Here is a 14867-nt window from a genome sequence, read left to right on the forward strand (position 1 = left end):
TCTACTAGACAGGAACTCACAGATGCTTCATTATATACCTCCCGCTGGCACTGATGAGGCAGAAGATTTGTATAGAAAAGGAGGGGGAGAACTCAGACAAAACACAAGAGTCATTGTAATTGTTCTCGGTGGTAATTCTATTAGCTAATGTTAGCCAAAACATCATGCTACTTTAAGTTTTTCCTCACTCAAAAAAATACAGGCATTGTCAGCAGCATCTCAAGAACTCTTTGTAGATAGTGCAAACGTCAGATACACATACGGGTTTAAAGAAGACAGGAGGAGGGCGAAAAAATAGGACCATTTTGTGTGACCGGAATTTTATTTTATATATAAATAATAACAACAAGAGACCGAGGAATTTTGAGACTTGCTACTTGCAGTGCTGATCCTGCAATGGGACAAGCACGGGCAAACTTGAGTCCCACTGCAGAACTGAGGACAAGGTCTTAAGAGTGACCCAAAGTGCGTAGTGTCCTTCCACAGGCTCCACACCGGAAGCCCAAGCAGCACACCATCAGTTTTTCCTGAGGCAGAAGGCAGATTAGTCACATTCAAAATCAAAATGGATTCAGATGGTTTTCCTCTTTTTCTTGGGAAACTGTTGCTCATATCTATGGTTTTTATTCACCTATAACCAAAGGAGACAGAGAAGAAGGGTGAGGAGGAAGGAGGGAGAAAGCAGAATTAAATATCATAGACCTTCTCTTTCCACTGTCAAAGTGCAATTAAAACATTTTTCCTTTGATTTGGCAAGTTGATGAAAAACTCTCTGAGGAATAGTCTCAATACTAATTTACTTCTAGTAAAAATATTTAACTCTTCATACTACTGACATTAGAGCACTGACGATTAAGTCTGCTCCGGAGAACTTGATTCCTATAGCTGAACTAAAAAAAGAGAAAGAACACAGCAACAAAACACCAACCGAAATCTTGTGTAATAAACCAGTCTTCTCAATAAGAATACTTTTAAATTCCCACCAAACGCATTTTTTCCTAATCACGCTCACTCTGCTGGAAAGCTAGGGTAATTTAACTCAAAGAAATGGAATTACATAAATACAGAACCCGAAGACAGTGAAAATGAGATATGCTGTCTTTATAGAAAAACACAAAGCCATGCCACTTCCGTGTAACTCTTCTCCATAACAGCTGGACAATATAAAGCTTCTCCCACCATGGGATGTGGTTTGCGCTGCAGTTTGCATGTAATTATCAGTGACAAACATACTATAATAAAGGAGGTACAATGCTGCTGGGTTTTGGAATGGAGAAGTACGTTACTGTCTCCAACCCAAAGTGATTTTTGTCCTTGTCTGACCATTCGCAATTCAGACACACACGCTGTGGCTAATCTCTATGAGGAAAATGAGACTGCATTTATTTAAGTAATACTGCCAACAGTTGAAAATACAGCAAGACTTTCAGGACTGATCTCATTCAGAATAAACAAATTTGTCTTTCGAAAGATCACAGCGGCCTTCTCCAACCTTTGGGATCACTCAAATCCAACAACACATCTGGACTCGAGCATGAAGTAAAATAACTGGCTTTGATTTCAAGCAGAAGTAACGAATTGCCACCCCCACAGAACAGCTGAAAACTGATACTGAATTCAACTTCCACCATCTGGTTGCTCTAGGTCAAATAGTAGGTCGTTCCATTTACTTAACTCCTCCAGAAAGAATATGCAGTAAAGCAAGCAGATTTCAAAACCAGCAACAGCCAGGTACTTGAAGCACCACCACAACTATCCAAGGCAGCAGCTGTGGTTAGTGAGGTTTTTTTCAAAATATATTTTTATGATTAAAATCCTCTGGACAAAGAGTCTGGAAAACAACTTTAGCCTAAGCCTTCCTAACAGCTTTCGTTCCTCTCCTTCCACACCAACTCCTCCCCCAAAACCCAAACAATTGCCTTAAGCAAAAAGCATTAGCATTTCAAAAACTGAATAATGACCTACTAGAAATTATATGCACATAGTAAGAAATGCTAAAAGAAAATAAAAGCTATTTACAGGTTTCCACTTGTGATGAACCCTGATATTGGTTGAGTGTTCCATGCACATAAACAAAAGTTCTATTTTCCTGACTTTTTAGCATTTAGTAAGCTCTGTCCTTGTCCACAATAAGCCCAATACTTCAGTGAATTTTAGAGAAGCTTTTCTTCCTCCTGGTTCTCCTGGGTATCTTTACTCAAAATAAAACTGTTCTTCCTATTTTTTTTTACATAGCTATTTTATAAAATAATTGGAAAATGCATATTCTTTAAGACTTTATATCCATATGTCTGAAGGAAAAAAACAATGTTCTCGGTAAATCAGCCAGTTAACATGCCTTTTTGCCTTTGTGACAATTAGCCATAGCAATTAAAGATATATTCAGGGAAACACAACATTAGAAACTAGTTTTGCTTTTAAACTTTGCTTTTATTGTGGAGGTGAAACTTGGAGTTGCGCTAAGATTTGAATCCTGACATCCTTGCTACGAAGCAGCCTGTGAATATAAAATACCCAAAAAGCATTGAAGGCCAAAACAAAAATCCAGAAAATAAGAATTGGAGAAAGGCAGTTTCTCAAGGCAGCTAAAATCGAAGTTCAGAAATTCTACTGAGAGCCTTAAAAGCTCTACTCATGCTCGTAGAGACAGACATGTACCACACATAAATCTTTTCCTTCCAGTCATTCATGTTGTCAGCATAAAGTAGCGTGTTCATGATTTTAGAAACACTGGAACACTGTTGCTCAGCACATGTGTGCATTTCATCACATCTGCAAACATTTGCGACTGGTGATGACGCACTGAAGAAAAACTGAGTGCAATTTTCTTAATCCAGACTCTATTTACACAGTTGGCAGTTAGAGAAAAAACAGGATTTCTCTGCTAAATGGAACACTGCATACAAATATAATGAGGAGTCCCTAGAACGGTAGGATGACCTGCTGATGAAAAATAAGTAACATAATGTGAAAATCATATGGGGCAAAGATAAGCAACTAGCAAACCTGCAGAAAAGACATCCCTTATCAACTGATAACAGAGCAGACATTAGCTGATATTTTGTACTAAATGAAGCCCAATTACATTATCATTAGTAATGATAAGCCTCAAATACAAAGCAGTTTTTGTCCTATGAAACTGAACCACCTTAAAAAAGCTGAGAGAGTGTTTTTGTTCTGCTTTTCTAGAAACTGTAACCACAGGACTCCTTAAGTTTAGAAAGCAGCCCAGTGGCCATGTCAGAAACAGAACTGGAATCTCGAGTTTCTGGCTCAGAGAACTGGGAAATGCCACCTCCATTTCCTCCATCACTCATTCCCAATTGGTGAAACACGTCTCCTTAGGGACATGGATCAACATGAAAGGTGAGGCACACAGTGAACTGTTACAGGCCATGAGAGAACACTATACCCCGGCACTGACAAATCTTGAGAAAGACATATCATCAGGGAAGAGGTTTCTTTCCCCTCCTTCACACCTTTGCACCGGCAAAGAGGTTTTTGGTATGGAAGCAAGAAATGGGAAGGAAAAAAGAAAAAAAAAAACTCAAACCAACCAACCATCCAAAATCCCTAACAAGATATTAACTAGGCCCTGCTAAATTAACACAGAACCATTGGAGAAGACATATATTTACTTGCTGTGCTCTAAAGATGAAGAATTTAGATTAGTTAACTTAAATAGCATTAAGGAGCATGCGTATTCTTGACAAATGTTAAGAAAAATAAAATCGCTACCTATCTGACCCTCTTTCTTCATCAATATGAAGATAACTACAAGTCAAGCTTTTAAGTGTTCAGCTTTTCCAGGTTATTTCGCTGCTGTAGCCACATACTCAATATCACTCTCTATCCTTTACCTGTTTGATGCCAAGAGATCTGGTGTTCTACTTCTGGGCTCGTTCTTCCTTTGAAGCAGCATGGATTTCCAGGGGCTTGTTACCATTTGCATCACCCTTGAGGAGGAAAAAATATGCACAGAATTTCAATTGAAGCAATTCGTGATTAATGTTCTTGCCTTGAGGCAATTTGTGATTACCATTTTTGCCAGAACAGAAACCTTCTTCAAAAGCTGAAACAAAACCTTCTTGCAAAATCAAGCAGTTGATAAGACTAATTCAGTACAATATCCTCAAACAGGATCTTCTCCCATCGGTTTCTAGATTTCAGTCTTCCTGTAGTTAGCTGAGCAATTAAAGGATTTGAAAGAACAAGCAATTCAACAGAAATGCTTTAATTGACTCATTTTGCCCATACGAGCAACAGAGGATGAATTCCCACCGAGTAGTCACTATTTTACATTCTCTGAATTCTGTGTGGATTTATACAATAGGTCTCTTTTAGCACATATCCTTTGAGAGAGTGTTTTCACACTTTCCCTGAAATAAATGACAGAAATGGAAGAACAAAGAGAGGCTTGTTAGAGCGTCTGGTCTAGCTATTTGCCAAGTAACAAACAGGCATTTGATTATAGTTTTAAATAGATATCAATAATAAAAAAAAAACAACACAATACTTGAAGAGCCACACACATGGCTGGGGACTGAAGCACATGACATACAAGGGCAGGCTGAGACATGTGGGTCTGTTCAGCCTGGAGAAGACCAGACAAAGGGAGAAGCTAACTGCTGCCCACAGCTCCTTAATGGGCATTTATGTCTTTGGAAGACCTGGGCTCTTCTCAGAGGTTCACACCAAAAGGACAAGGAGCAAAGGACACAGGAGCCACCGCAAATTTCGTTGAGATCTAAGGCGGTGTGTGTGGGGTATGAATGCCCCACACCACTGATCAAGCACTGGAATGGGTTTTGCAGAGAACTTTTTGAAGTTCCATCCTTGGAAATACTCGGCACTCGACTGCACGGGGCCGGAGGCACCAAACCCGACTTAGAAGCCGTCTCTGCTCTGAACAAGGGGTTGAATGAAATGATCAGGTTCAAGTATTCTTAAATTCCACACATGGAAATTAAAAGTAATTTTCTTTTAATCTAAAATATTCTTAAATGTGATGGAAAATGCAACAAAAAGAAGGCAGAAGAGACAGGAAAACATAAACAGGTCAGATTTATGTCCCAGCACAAATTAAACAATAAGGCACTCGGTCTACAAAACCCTGAAAATACCACACTGGAGATACAGCCTCAATCCATCAAGTTTCAATTGTAAAAATAATTGTTGACTTTTTTTATTCAAAATATGCCTAGCAAGACCTTTAAAAGGTATTTCTTTCTTTCAAAAATCTATTGTTTTTTGATCACTACCCTGGATATTTCATAGTAGATGAAATCACACCCACAAACCCTATCCCATTTCAAAATTATGATCTGCTCCGTGATTTTCCTGTACAGGAACTTGTAAATTACAACATTTTACTACAATTTATAATGAATAATCTGACTCATGATGCCTCATTTCAGGGATTACTCAATCCTGAATAAATGAACTAAAAATAAGTTATTCACAGAGAGTTCTGTGTTTTTCCACTTGCTTGTTTTAACTTGTAAAAAGCAAATACCACCTAGGTAAGTTTTGCTGGTTTTTTTTTTTGTCATGAAAAGAGGAAGAAAACCCAGAGGAACACACTCATATATACAGGAAAACAGGGGTCTTGCTCAGTTCCTTTGTTTCTGTGGGTTCAGTAGATCTCATTGCAGGGCTTTCTTTCACTAGAAACATTAAGCCAGAGTGATTCAAGCCAATCCACTGCTAAACTGGCATTCCTCACAGAAATTCATTTGCTGAACTAGTAATTTAGAAGTATTTTAACTCCATCTGCGTATGTAAATAAATAGTGAGCCTGAGTGAGACTGATCAAGCCATAGTATGAGGCAGCCAGAAAAGGACATCCTTGGAGCTGGCACAGGGAAATAAACACACCTAATTTTACAACAACATGTTGAAGTCCCCTAGTCACACCCAAACCAGAGCAGAAGCAAAAAATGCATTTAGATCAATGACCCAGAAGACAGACCTCCTCTGTGCCACGATGCCCTCTCATAATTAGAAGCAGGCAGATATTCAAGACCATCTTTCTGGCTCAACACAACCATTCCAGAATATAGCTGGGTGGCCAGAGAAGTTCATGCATCAGAGCTCTATCCCACAGCTGAAGGGGAAATATTTTGCATTCTTATGCTTCTGACAGTTTCAACCAAAAGGTAACTGATAAGAGATACGCAGAGATACACCGAGATCTACATTTTAAACAACAAACTCAAAAAAGCCACAACAACTTCTCTGAAAATTTTCCTTCCATACTGAGAAAAATTCCTCAAAGCAACCTAGCCTAATGTCAAAAAAACCCAAATGTGTGGTGGCTTTTTTCTCACATTACAGCCCAGGCAGGTGCAGAAGTAGTTTCTGTTGCTACCTTTGTAAAAGTCTTGCAGATGGCCAGGCCCTGTTACACCAGCACCTACCCTTTGAAATTACAGTTCCAAAGGTAGATACACATCCTCCTTATACTCATGGAAAATTCTTGAAAGGTAGAGTCTGGCCACCAGAAAAAAACCACCAAAACAAAATCACCAGCTGCAAAAGAAAAACAAAGACTAACTTGGGTTCACAGATTAAAAATCTTCTTCTGTCCTTTTTTGTTTGCAACGCACTGCTTAGCATAAAGAGAACATCACTGATGTACCTTATTCATCTTCCCACAGTCAATCAATAACTTCTTTTATCTTTAATCGAGCTTGAACTTAACTTTCTCAGAAATACAAAGCACTTTTTTAAAATGTTACTCTACGTTACCCTCAAAAAGCCCAACTTTTTGTGGAGTAGATTTTGTCTTTCCCTCCTTTAACATGTTCAAATCCACCAGTGCCCAGATGAAGGATCCAATCCAAAAGCAGTAATAATTCTTAACACTTTTACTCTGTTGTTATTCTTACTGCTAAACAATAAAAAGGAGAGCATATGACAGGGAACATTATTTTCCGTCAGAAGTTGATGTTTATCTTTCAGTTCAGAAGACCAAACTTGCCTTTCTTGTCTGTTGAGAAGCTACTGAAGACAAGTCTTGCAAGCACTTGCTCTAGAAAGCAGCTCTCTTAGCTGCTTATTTGTAAAGGATGCTCAAAATACGAGTGAATTAAAATCTTCTCTCTTAAAACACAATTCAAGGTTTGCTACAGTCATAATCTATGATGCTGATGGTAAAGCTCCCCAGTCACCACACTGACACGACAACTTCCACCACAGCTTTCAGGTGAGGAAAGGTCAGGTCCGTAATTTCCTTGATCCTCATTCTGAGCAAGCGCAGGAAACCAGCACCCAAAGCTGAGAGTTGCTGCACTTGTGAGCGCTGTGTCATCAGCTAGCCCTTAATAAAATAACCAAACACAGCCACAGAAATAAATTTTTAATATTTATGTATTTTTATTTGTAATATATATATAGGTCAAAATTATATTGTATCTCAGTATTGGTACGGCATAGGTGGTATCTATCAACAGGCCAGGCAGGAATGAAAACCAAACAAGAAGCCACAAGAGTTTCTCTCTATCTCTTCAGCTGTTTAAACAATTAAATGACACGGGAAAAAAGAAAACCAATCAAAAAAACCAACATAAGTTTTCTGTAAGATCTTATTACTGACCAGAGCAAGGTGGGAAAGAACACATACATGAAGAAAAGAACAAGACCTGAAAAAGAGGGTGTTTTTAGAACTCCAGTGCTGTGCTGTTTTTTCACATTTCAGCCACTTCAGTGTACACAACTGAGTGCTGGGGGAAGAGCAAGAATCTACTATAGCTGAAATTACAGCAAAGGTCTCTGAGTGGTATGAAGACAAGACGAAGCAAGAACTTACTGAAGAAAATTGTTTTTCTACATGTTTCAGTGCATTTTAGCTCACTGGCTGGAACAAAACCCGGGTTTAAGTGACTTGCTGCCATAACACATGCCCTTGTCACTCGAAGATGAAGTCACCCAAGTATGAGAGCTCACAGCCCTGCAGCACAATACAACAGCACAAATTATGGAAGTATCGAAACCAGAGGCAGAAGAGCAAGGGCAAAAAGGCCGTGTATTGTGAAAATAAACATCAAATGAGTAGACTGTCAAACAGGGCCTGTTAGACAACTACAAGCAGTATTTATTGAACTGTGGCATCGTAATACTGATCTTGAAGCAGTTTTCCGTAAATAAGTTATAATCAAATGTACAGAAAAAACACAGTCTTTCAGTTTATGCCGTTGCACAAAACCCTCAAGCTGCTAGGTTTGTCCATCCCTCTGACCAAACGACAGGGAATAAAGTTGATAAAACTCAGCCAGTATTAAACAGAGGTTGCTGGGGGGGGAAGGGGGGAAGCAAAAAAAAAAAAAAAGCTGCAATTCACTGACTTAATAACAGTTCAGCTAGTTCAACACTTTTGTGGGCATTTCAAGGCAAAAAGTGTAGAAGAAAAGAAATGTAGAACAATTTGAGTTTGCACCAACTATGAAATTTTGGGACACAGCAGAGGGACCAGTTAGTCCCAAAGACTAGCTGAAGGCAATGCAGGGTATTTGGCTTCATAATTGCAAAACCTCAGTAACGAAAGTTTGATGTCGCCTAAGGCTACTTAAAAGGGTTTCAGACACATCATTCTAAAAGACTGCATAAAGGCATAAGTTGGTATGATTTGCTACAAATTTTGCACACTAGGTTTAATATAAACAAGGTCTGGGGTACGCATCTGCCATTTTGCTATCGTTGCCTCAATGACTTAAAATATGGTAACATAAATGTTAACACTAATTCCACTGATTTTTGTGGAATTAATTCTTTGAAGTAAAGATCATTCAAGTAAGCAAAAGATTTTCAGAAGATAAACCCCTTAAAATATACCTGGCCTCCCAACGAGATGGTTAGAGTTCTCCTACCATCCCTCTACCTGAGGGAAGAAGTAGAAAAGCTGTCCACTTTATATGGAGATAAAAGTATCCAGAAGCTAAATAACTACTATAACTACTCCTGCTGTCCCTTATGAAGAAAATGTTTCATTCTTTTGGGAAAAATCATGAACACTGACTTTTACTTAGGTTTCCTGTGTAGTTTTAGCAGCGGCCTTTCAGTCTGAAGGGCTGGCTCCTTCAAGAAGCCAGCTCCAGGCTACCACACTGGGAATGGCATATTCCAAACCCTACCAGACCAACTTTCTGCACGGAGGGGCTCCAGCCACAGTGTTTTGACACATAGCAGCAGAAGGTCCTGGAATTCATCTTTCCTGGCAGAATTTCAATTTCAGTTGCTATGACCTCAATCTGGCACAGGTTTTTGTTTCAGAAAACCTTTAGAAGATGAACATACCACATCTATTTTGATGACATACTGCTGCACAAACATGAAGCTATTCACAGCTGTGGCACCTAGGACTATCAAATAAATAAAGAACAACATAACAAACTAACGCAAGCCAAGAAGAGCCACCCATATACTTCTTGACTGTTTGCAAGAATCCTCTGTGTAGCAACAGGAAAATGTTTGAGTGAATATGACAAAAACAAAAAAAAAGTCTTTTGCTCTGGTGTGGTTTTGCAAAATGGGTTACATCTGCTGTAACAACAAGAATAACCTTCACATCTGCCTTCAACAGTTAAGGAATCTAGCTGAAACCTTTTGAAAATATGGCAATAAGAAATAAATACACAAACCAACCCGGTTCTTTCACAGGGCTGTCAAATTAAGACAGAAGTCCCAGAATCTATGCGACAATGCTTTGCCAATTTTAGTGCATGATAGTTGGAAGTATTTCTTTTCTTCTGTGACTCTTCTGTATCACTAAAAGCTCCAATAAATACACAACTTAAGCAGAAATTCTTTTGCTGGAAAAGTTGATTGTGATTTGGTGGATCTAATCACCTGTATGAACAAAAAGTACTTTTTTGCACTAGTATAACCACACAGCAGTAGAAACAGACTGAAAAAGCTTTTCTAGGGTAGATTTCACCCCTCGTATCTCATGTCAGGGATATACCAGTGTTTACCTGTACAAAAACAGGTAGAGGTTTTAATTATTAACTGTGACTGATTACATCCTGATAGAACATTGCAACACTACATTAAAAAAACCCCAACACTCAAACAATTAAACCAAAACAACCAAAAAACCAAATCCACCCATATGTCCCAAAATTGTCAACTATGTATTTTAGACCGCCTCACCAGAGCAGACCAAAGGACATTTCAGAGCAGACTTCTTCCATGAGACATACTTTTCAGTTCACATTCTAGTGACTTCGGCAGCATGTGACTTTTTACAACTGCTGGCTAGCTTCTCTAGACACTGGGGAGACAACATGCTCTCGTTAACAACCTCGGAGGACAAAGAAACAATAAGACTATGCTCCAGTGGCAGGAGGTCAGGTGGCCAAGGCCAATGGCATCCGGGCTTGTATCAGGAATAGTGTGGCCAGTAGGACCAGGGAAGGAATTGTCCCCCTGTACTCGGCACTGGTGAGGCTGCATCTCAAGTACTGAGTGCAGTTCTGGGCCCCTCGCTAAGAGAAGGACGTTGAGGTGCTGGTGTGGGCCCAGAAAAGGGCAACAAAGCTGGTGAAGGGTCTAGAGCACAAGTCTTATGAAGAGCTGCTGAAGGAACCGGGGAGAAAAGGGGAGGCTGAGGGGAGACCTTACCACTCTCTACTTAAAGGAGGTTGTAGTGAGGTGAGGCTTGGTCTGTTCAACCAAGTAACAAGTGACAGGACAAGAGGAAACGTCCTCAAGTTGCACCAAGGGAAGTTTAGATTGGGTATTAGGAAGAATTTCTTCACAGAAAGGGCTATCAGGCATTGGAATTGGTTTCCCCAGGGCAGTGGTGGAGTCCCCATCCCTGGAGTTATATGAATCGTGTAGACCTAGTGCTTAGGGATATGATTTAGTTGAGGACTTGTCAGTGTTAAGTTAACAACTGGACTCAATCATCTGAAAGATCTTTTCCAATCTAGGCAATTCTGTGACTGAGATCACTGAACAACTGAAACACAGGCAATCTCATCAAGTGTGCAGGCCTTCTTCACATGAGTTACAGGACTTAAGTATCTCACCTAAATGTCAAAAGGTAACACTAACAATATCTGAACAATGAGATGAACTTTAGGAGAAAAGCATTCAATGGCATTTCACCCCTTTGTGTAAATAATGTATTTTGGCAACCAAGGGGTGTGATTTCAAGATTCTGCAAGGAGGAAGTGAAAGAAGCGTGTGTTTACTTAGTGGTCTCTGCAATTCTGCATGTGGTTTGTTTTTCTGCTGAGGTAGCAAGTGCTTGAATAAGCCTTATAATAAGATGAAAGCTTCAAAAGTTTTTGCCTTCCAATAACAACCACATGCTTCCTTTTGAAAGTCTGGGACACAATAAAATAAAAAGCTCAGCTAATTTTTCCTGATGCTGTCAGTTTGTCTTTCTGAAATATTTTAATGTTGCCCATTTTTTTTGAGATTTTTTTTTTTGCTAGGTTTTAGGAAAGGTATAGGCCTTTGTTTATTCAAAGAACTACACAAGTGCATACCCAGTACAGGAGAAGTATTCACTGATGCAAGTCTCCACTCTCCCAAGACTCAGCAACCAAAAGGACAAGTGAGCATTCCTCCAGCTTGGCTTGTTTGGAACTAGTCCCACACCCAGACCTCTCTAGGGAACTTGGTCCCAGACCTGTAGTCCATTCAAGTGCAACTGCCTCTCCTAAACACCTCTCTTTCAGCAGCTATTCCCCTCATGGCTTAGGCCTCTGGGTTGAAAATACCACGCTCTGGTCAGACAAGACTTCCGGTTTACAACACAGAAGCTACACATCATTGTCACCCTATCATGAACTGCTACCAGTTGTGAGCTGGGGCTCCATCAGGAGTTCCACAGCCAAAGGCCAGGACTTACTGTTGATTCAAAGTTGTTTTCAAATCACCTTCTGGCTGGCTACTTGAAACAACTGAAATAAGAGATAAGAAGCAGTCTGCAGCTACAGCAGTTTGTATCAAAAGAACAAGCACAATTGCTTAGAAATCATGAATTAAAAGCTGCAGTGAGCTTAGAAGTGAATCTAAAACCACATAAGCTTTATGTTACACACCTGAACTTTATTTCTTTAAGTAGCAGTTAAAAAAAATTCCTTAAAAACCTTACAGGCTCTCCCTGGCACGTATTTCATCAACTGAGTCATCTACATATATTCCCTAGAAGTCAATTTGCTTATCTGTATCAGAATGGTACAGCTATAAATACAGCTTGCTCCTGCGAGGTAATAGAAACGCCTAGTAGATAAAAAGCAAAGACATCATTAAGATACTAAAGTCCAGAAGATTCAAGCAGTTTCTAAATTATGATCAGGAAATTATGTAACATAATGATTCATTAAAACAAGTTGCCATTTCTTCATAAGTCGGTGCTAATCTTCAACTAGTACCATTAATCAATCACACTGCACTTATTTTGAAACTTGGTAGCATTTTGTGGACTGCAAAATGCATTTGAAGCAGCAAAACACAATTTTATTTCCAGTTTTTTTAGGGAGGAGTATTTACGAATATTTGCTCTAACATAATGATGTCACTGTGTACTGCTCTGTTGGACATTACTATGCAGTCATACCATCTAGCAATTTGTAAAAGCAATCAATTGCAGATACACAAAATTAAAACCTTACAAGTCATTACAGTTGCGCATTATTTGTGCCCAACTTTGAAGACAAAGTTTAAGTATTATGTCCAGTTCTGGGTTTCCTTGTATGAGAGAGACACAGACATACTGGATAGGCTCCAGCAAAGGTCTACAAAGATGATGAAGGGACTGGAGCCCCTCTCCTTTGAGGAGAGGCTGAGAGAGCTGGGACTGCTCAGCCTGGAGAAGGCTCAGGAGGATCTTAATGTACGTAAATACCTGAAGGGAGGCTGCAAAGAGGACAGAGTCAAGCTCTTTCAGTGGTGCCCAGTGACAGAACCAGGTAGTGGGCACAGACTGAAACACAAGAGACTCTCAACATCAGGAAACACATTTTTACTGTGAGAGCAACTGTGCCCTGGCACAGTTTGTCCAGGCAATTTGTGGGGTCTCCATCCTTGGAGACATTCAAAAGCCATCTGAACAAAGTCTTGGATGACAGACTCTGACTGGCCCCGCTTGAGCAGGGGGTTGACCCAGATAACCTCCAGAAGTCCCTTCCCTTCCAGCCTCAACCATTCTGTAGTTTTATACAAAAACACAATATACATTATATATACTATAACAACATATAATATAAATCTGTAACATACACTGCTTTAACACATACAAACATATGAGCAAATAGTGAGATAGCAATACAGACATTAACTCAAAACCAAGGATAAATTCATTCATGTACACTCAATAATATGACTTAAATGTAGCACAACTACTTTGACAACTGTAAGTCACCTATAGAAGAAGACACTTGCTGAGATACAAGGTTCAAAGTAACTCAAGGTACACATGCCTCAAAATTTGCATAAACATGGACCACAGGAGTGCTGGAATAAAAGGCTTCCCTTCTCTGATGACGTATGCAAGGAAATCCTACAGTATCACTGATGGTCTATAGGGGAAATAAGGAAAGTTGCTCCATTCTAAAACTCAAAATAAGCATGTGGGCATTCACTTAGTTATATTAGCAATGTTGATTCAAAAATGCTGTTTTAAAGAAACTTCAGCGCTTGTCAAACTCTGTGTCCAGTTTTGGGCCCCTCACTACAAGAGGGACATTATGGTGCTGGAGAGGGTACAGAGGTGGGCTACCAAACTGGTAAAGGGCTTAGAACATAAGACTTATGAGGAAAGGCTGAGGGATCTGGGGCTGTTTAGCCTGGAGAAGAGCAGATTGAGGGAAGACCTCATTGCTCTCTACAGGTACCTGAAGGGAGGTTGTAGAGAGGTGGGGGTTAGTCTATTCTCCCTAGTGGAGAGTGATAGGACAAGGGGAAATGGATTTAAATTGCACTAGGGGAGGTTCAGGTTGGATGTTAGGAAGAATTTCTTTACTGAAAGGGTTGTCAGCCATTGGAACAGGCTGCCCAGGAAGGTGGTTGAGTCACCATCCCTGGAGGTGTTTAAGAGATGGGTGGATGTTGCATTGGGGGGAATTGTTTAGTAGGTTGATAGGACTGGGACAAAGGCTGGACTCGATGGTCTTCTAGGTCTCTTCCAGCTGAAACTATTCTACAATTGTGTCAGTATTTGCTCTGTCCCCAGATGCAGGCATTTCTAAGGCAAGGCACCAGTCTGCTTAGCATAACACTGAACAGTAATGCCAGGCCAAAAAACCCAGAAGTGCCTTGTAGAACAGAAAATAAAGATGAAAGTTATTCCAGCTGAAAACACAATTTAAAAAAACATCATGTATGTAAATGTTAGTCTGACCCCTCGTTCAGTGCTTAACAACTGGAAATTTAGAAAGCAGACTGAGCAATGACTGCGCTTGGTACCTCACCAGAATGTCCAGTTCAAAGCAGATTCAGACACTCAATTTTTACCAGCAATTTTCTGGATGAGAAATGACTAAACCAAAATTTCCTAAAATAGGGCTGTGAATATTAAACCACACAGCTAGCTATCTATGGCTAAATCCCTGAGAACTGCGTATCCCCATAAATTGCTGAGTTTACGACGAGATAGTAACGTTTAATAGCGCAGCAAACGACATTTGCTAGAGCAAATGATCATGAACATTCAAAGGAAAAAACCAAAAAGGTAACAAAGTGGAAACAAGATTTTGTTATCTCTTTCAGAGAGGATATATGTAATGAAAAATAGAAGTTATTTCAGATTTTTAGATGGAGCTTGTAAAATTTTTTTTTCTAAAAACTAAAGGTTCTTTTTTTAAATAATAAAGACTGTAAGAGCTTGATCCCCAGCATTCCCACCACAACACTCC

General features: G+C 39.7%; 1 protein-coding gene across 1 annotated transcript in view; it reads right to left on the reverse strand.

Moving 5' to 3' along the window:
- Nucleotides 1-303: 303 nt before the first annotated feature.
- APOO (apolipoprotein O) overlaps nt 304-14867 on the reverse strand; it is a 32070-nt gene continuing 17506 nt past the window's right edge. The window contains exons 9-10 of the mRNA XM_009869284.1: nt 3861-3956; nt 304-631 (exon numbers count right to left, since the gene is read on the reverse strand). Of these exons, the coding sequence (XP_009867586.1) occupies nt 3888-3956 (69 nt within the window). The 3' untranslated portion in view covers nt 304-631; nt 3861-3887. The remainder of the gene's footprint in view (nt 632-3860; nt 3957-14867) is intronic.

The sequence above is a fragment of the Apaloderma vittatum genome, unplaced genomic scaffold (genome assembly GCF_000703405.1).
Source record: "Apaloderma vittatum isolate BGI_N311 unplaced genomic scaffold, ASM70340v1 scaffold20025, whole genome shotgun sequence".
Lineage (NCBI taxonomy): Eukaryota > Metazoa > Chordata > Aves > Trogoniformes > Trogonidae > Apaloderma > Apaloderma vittatum.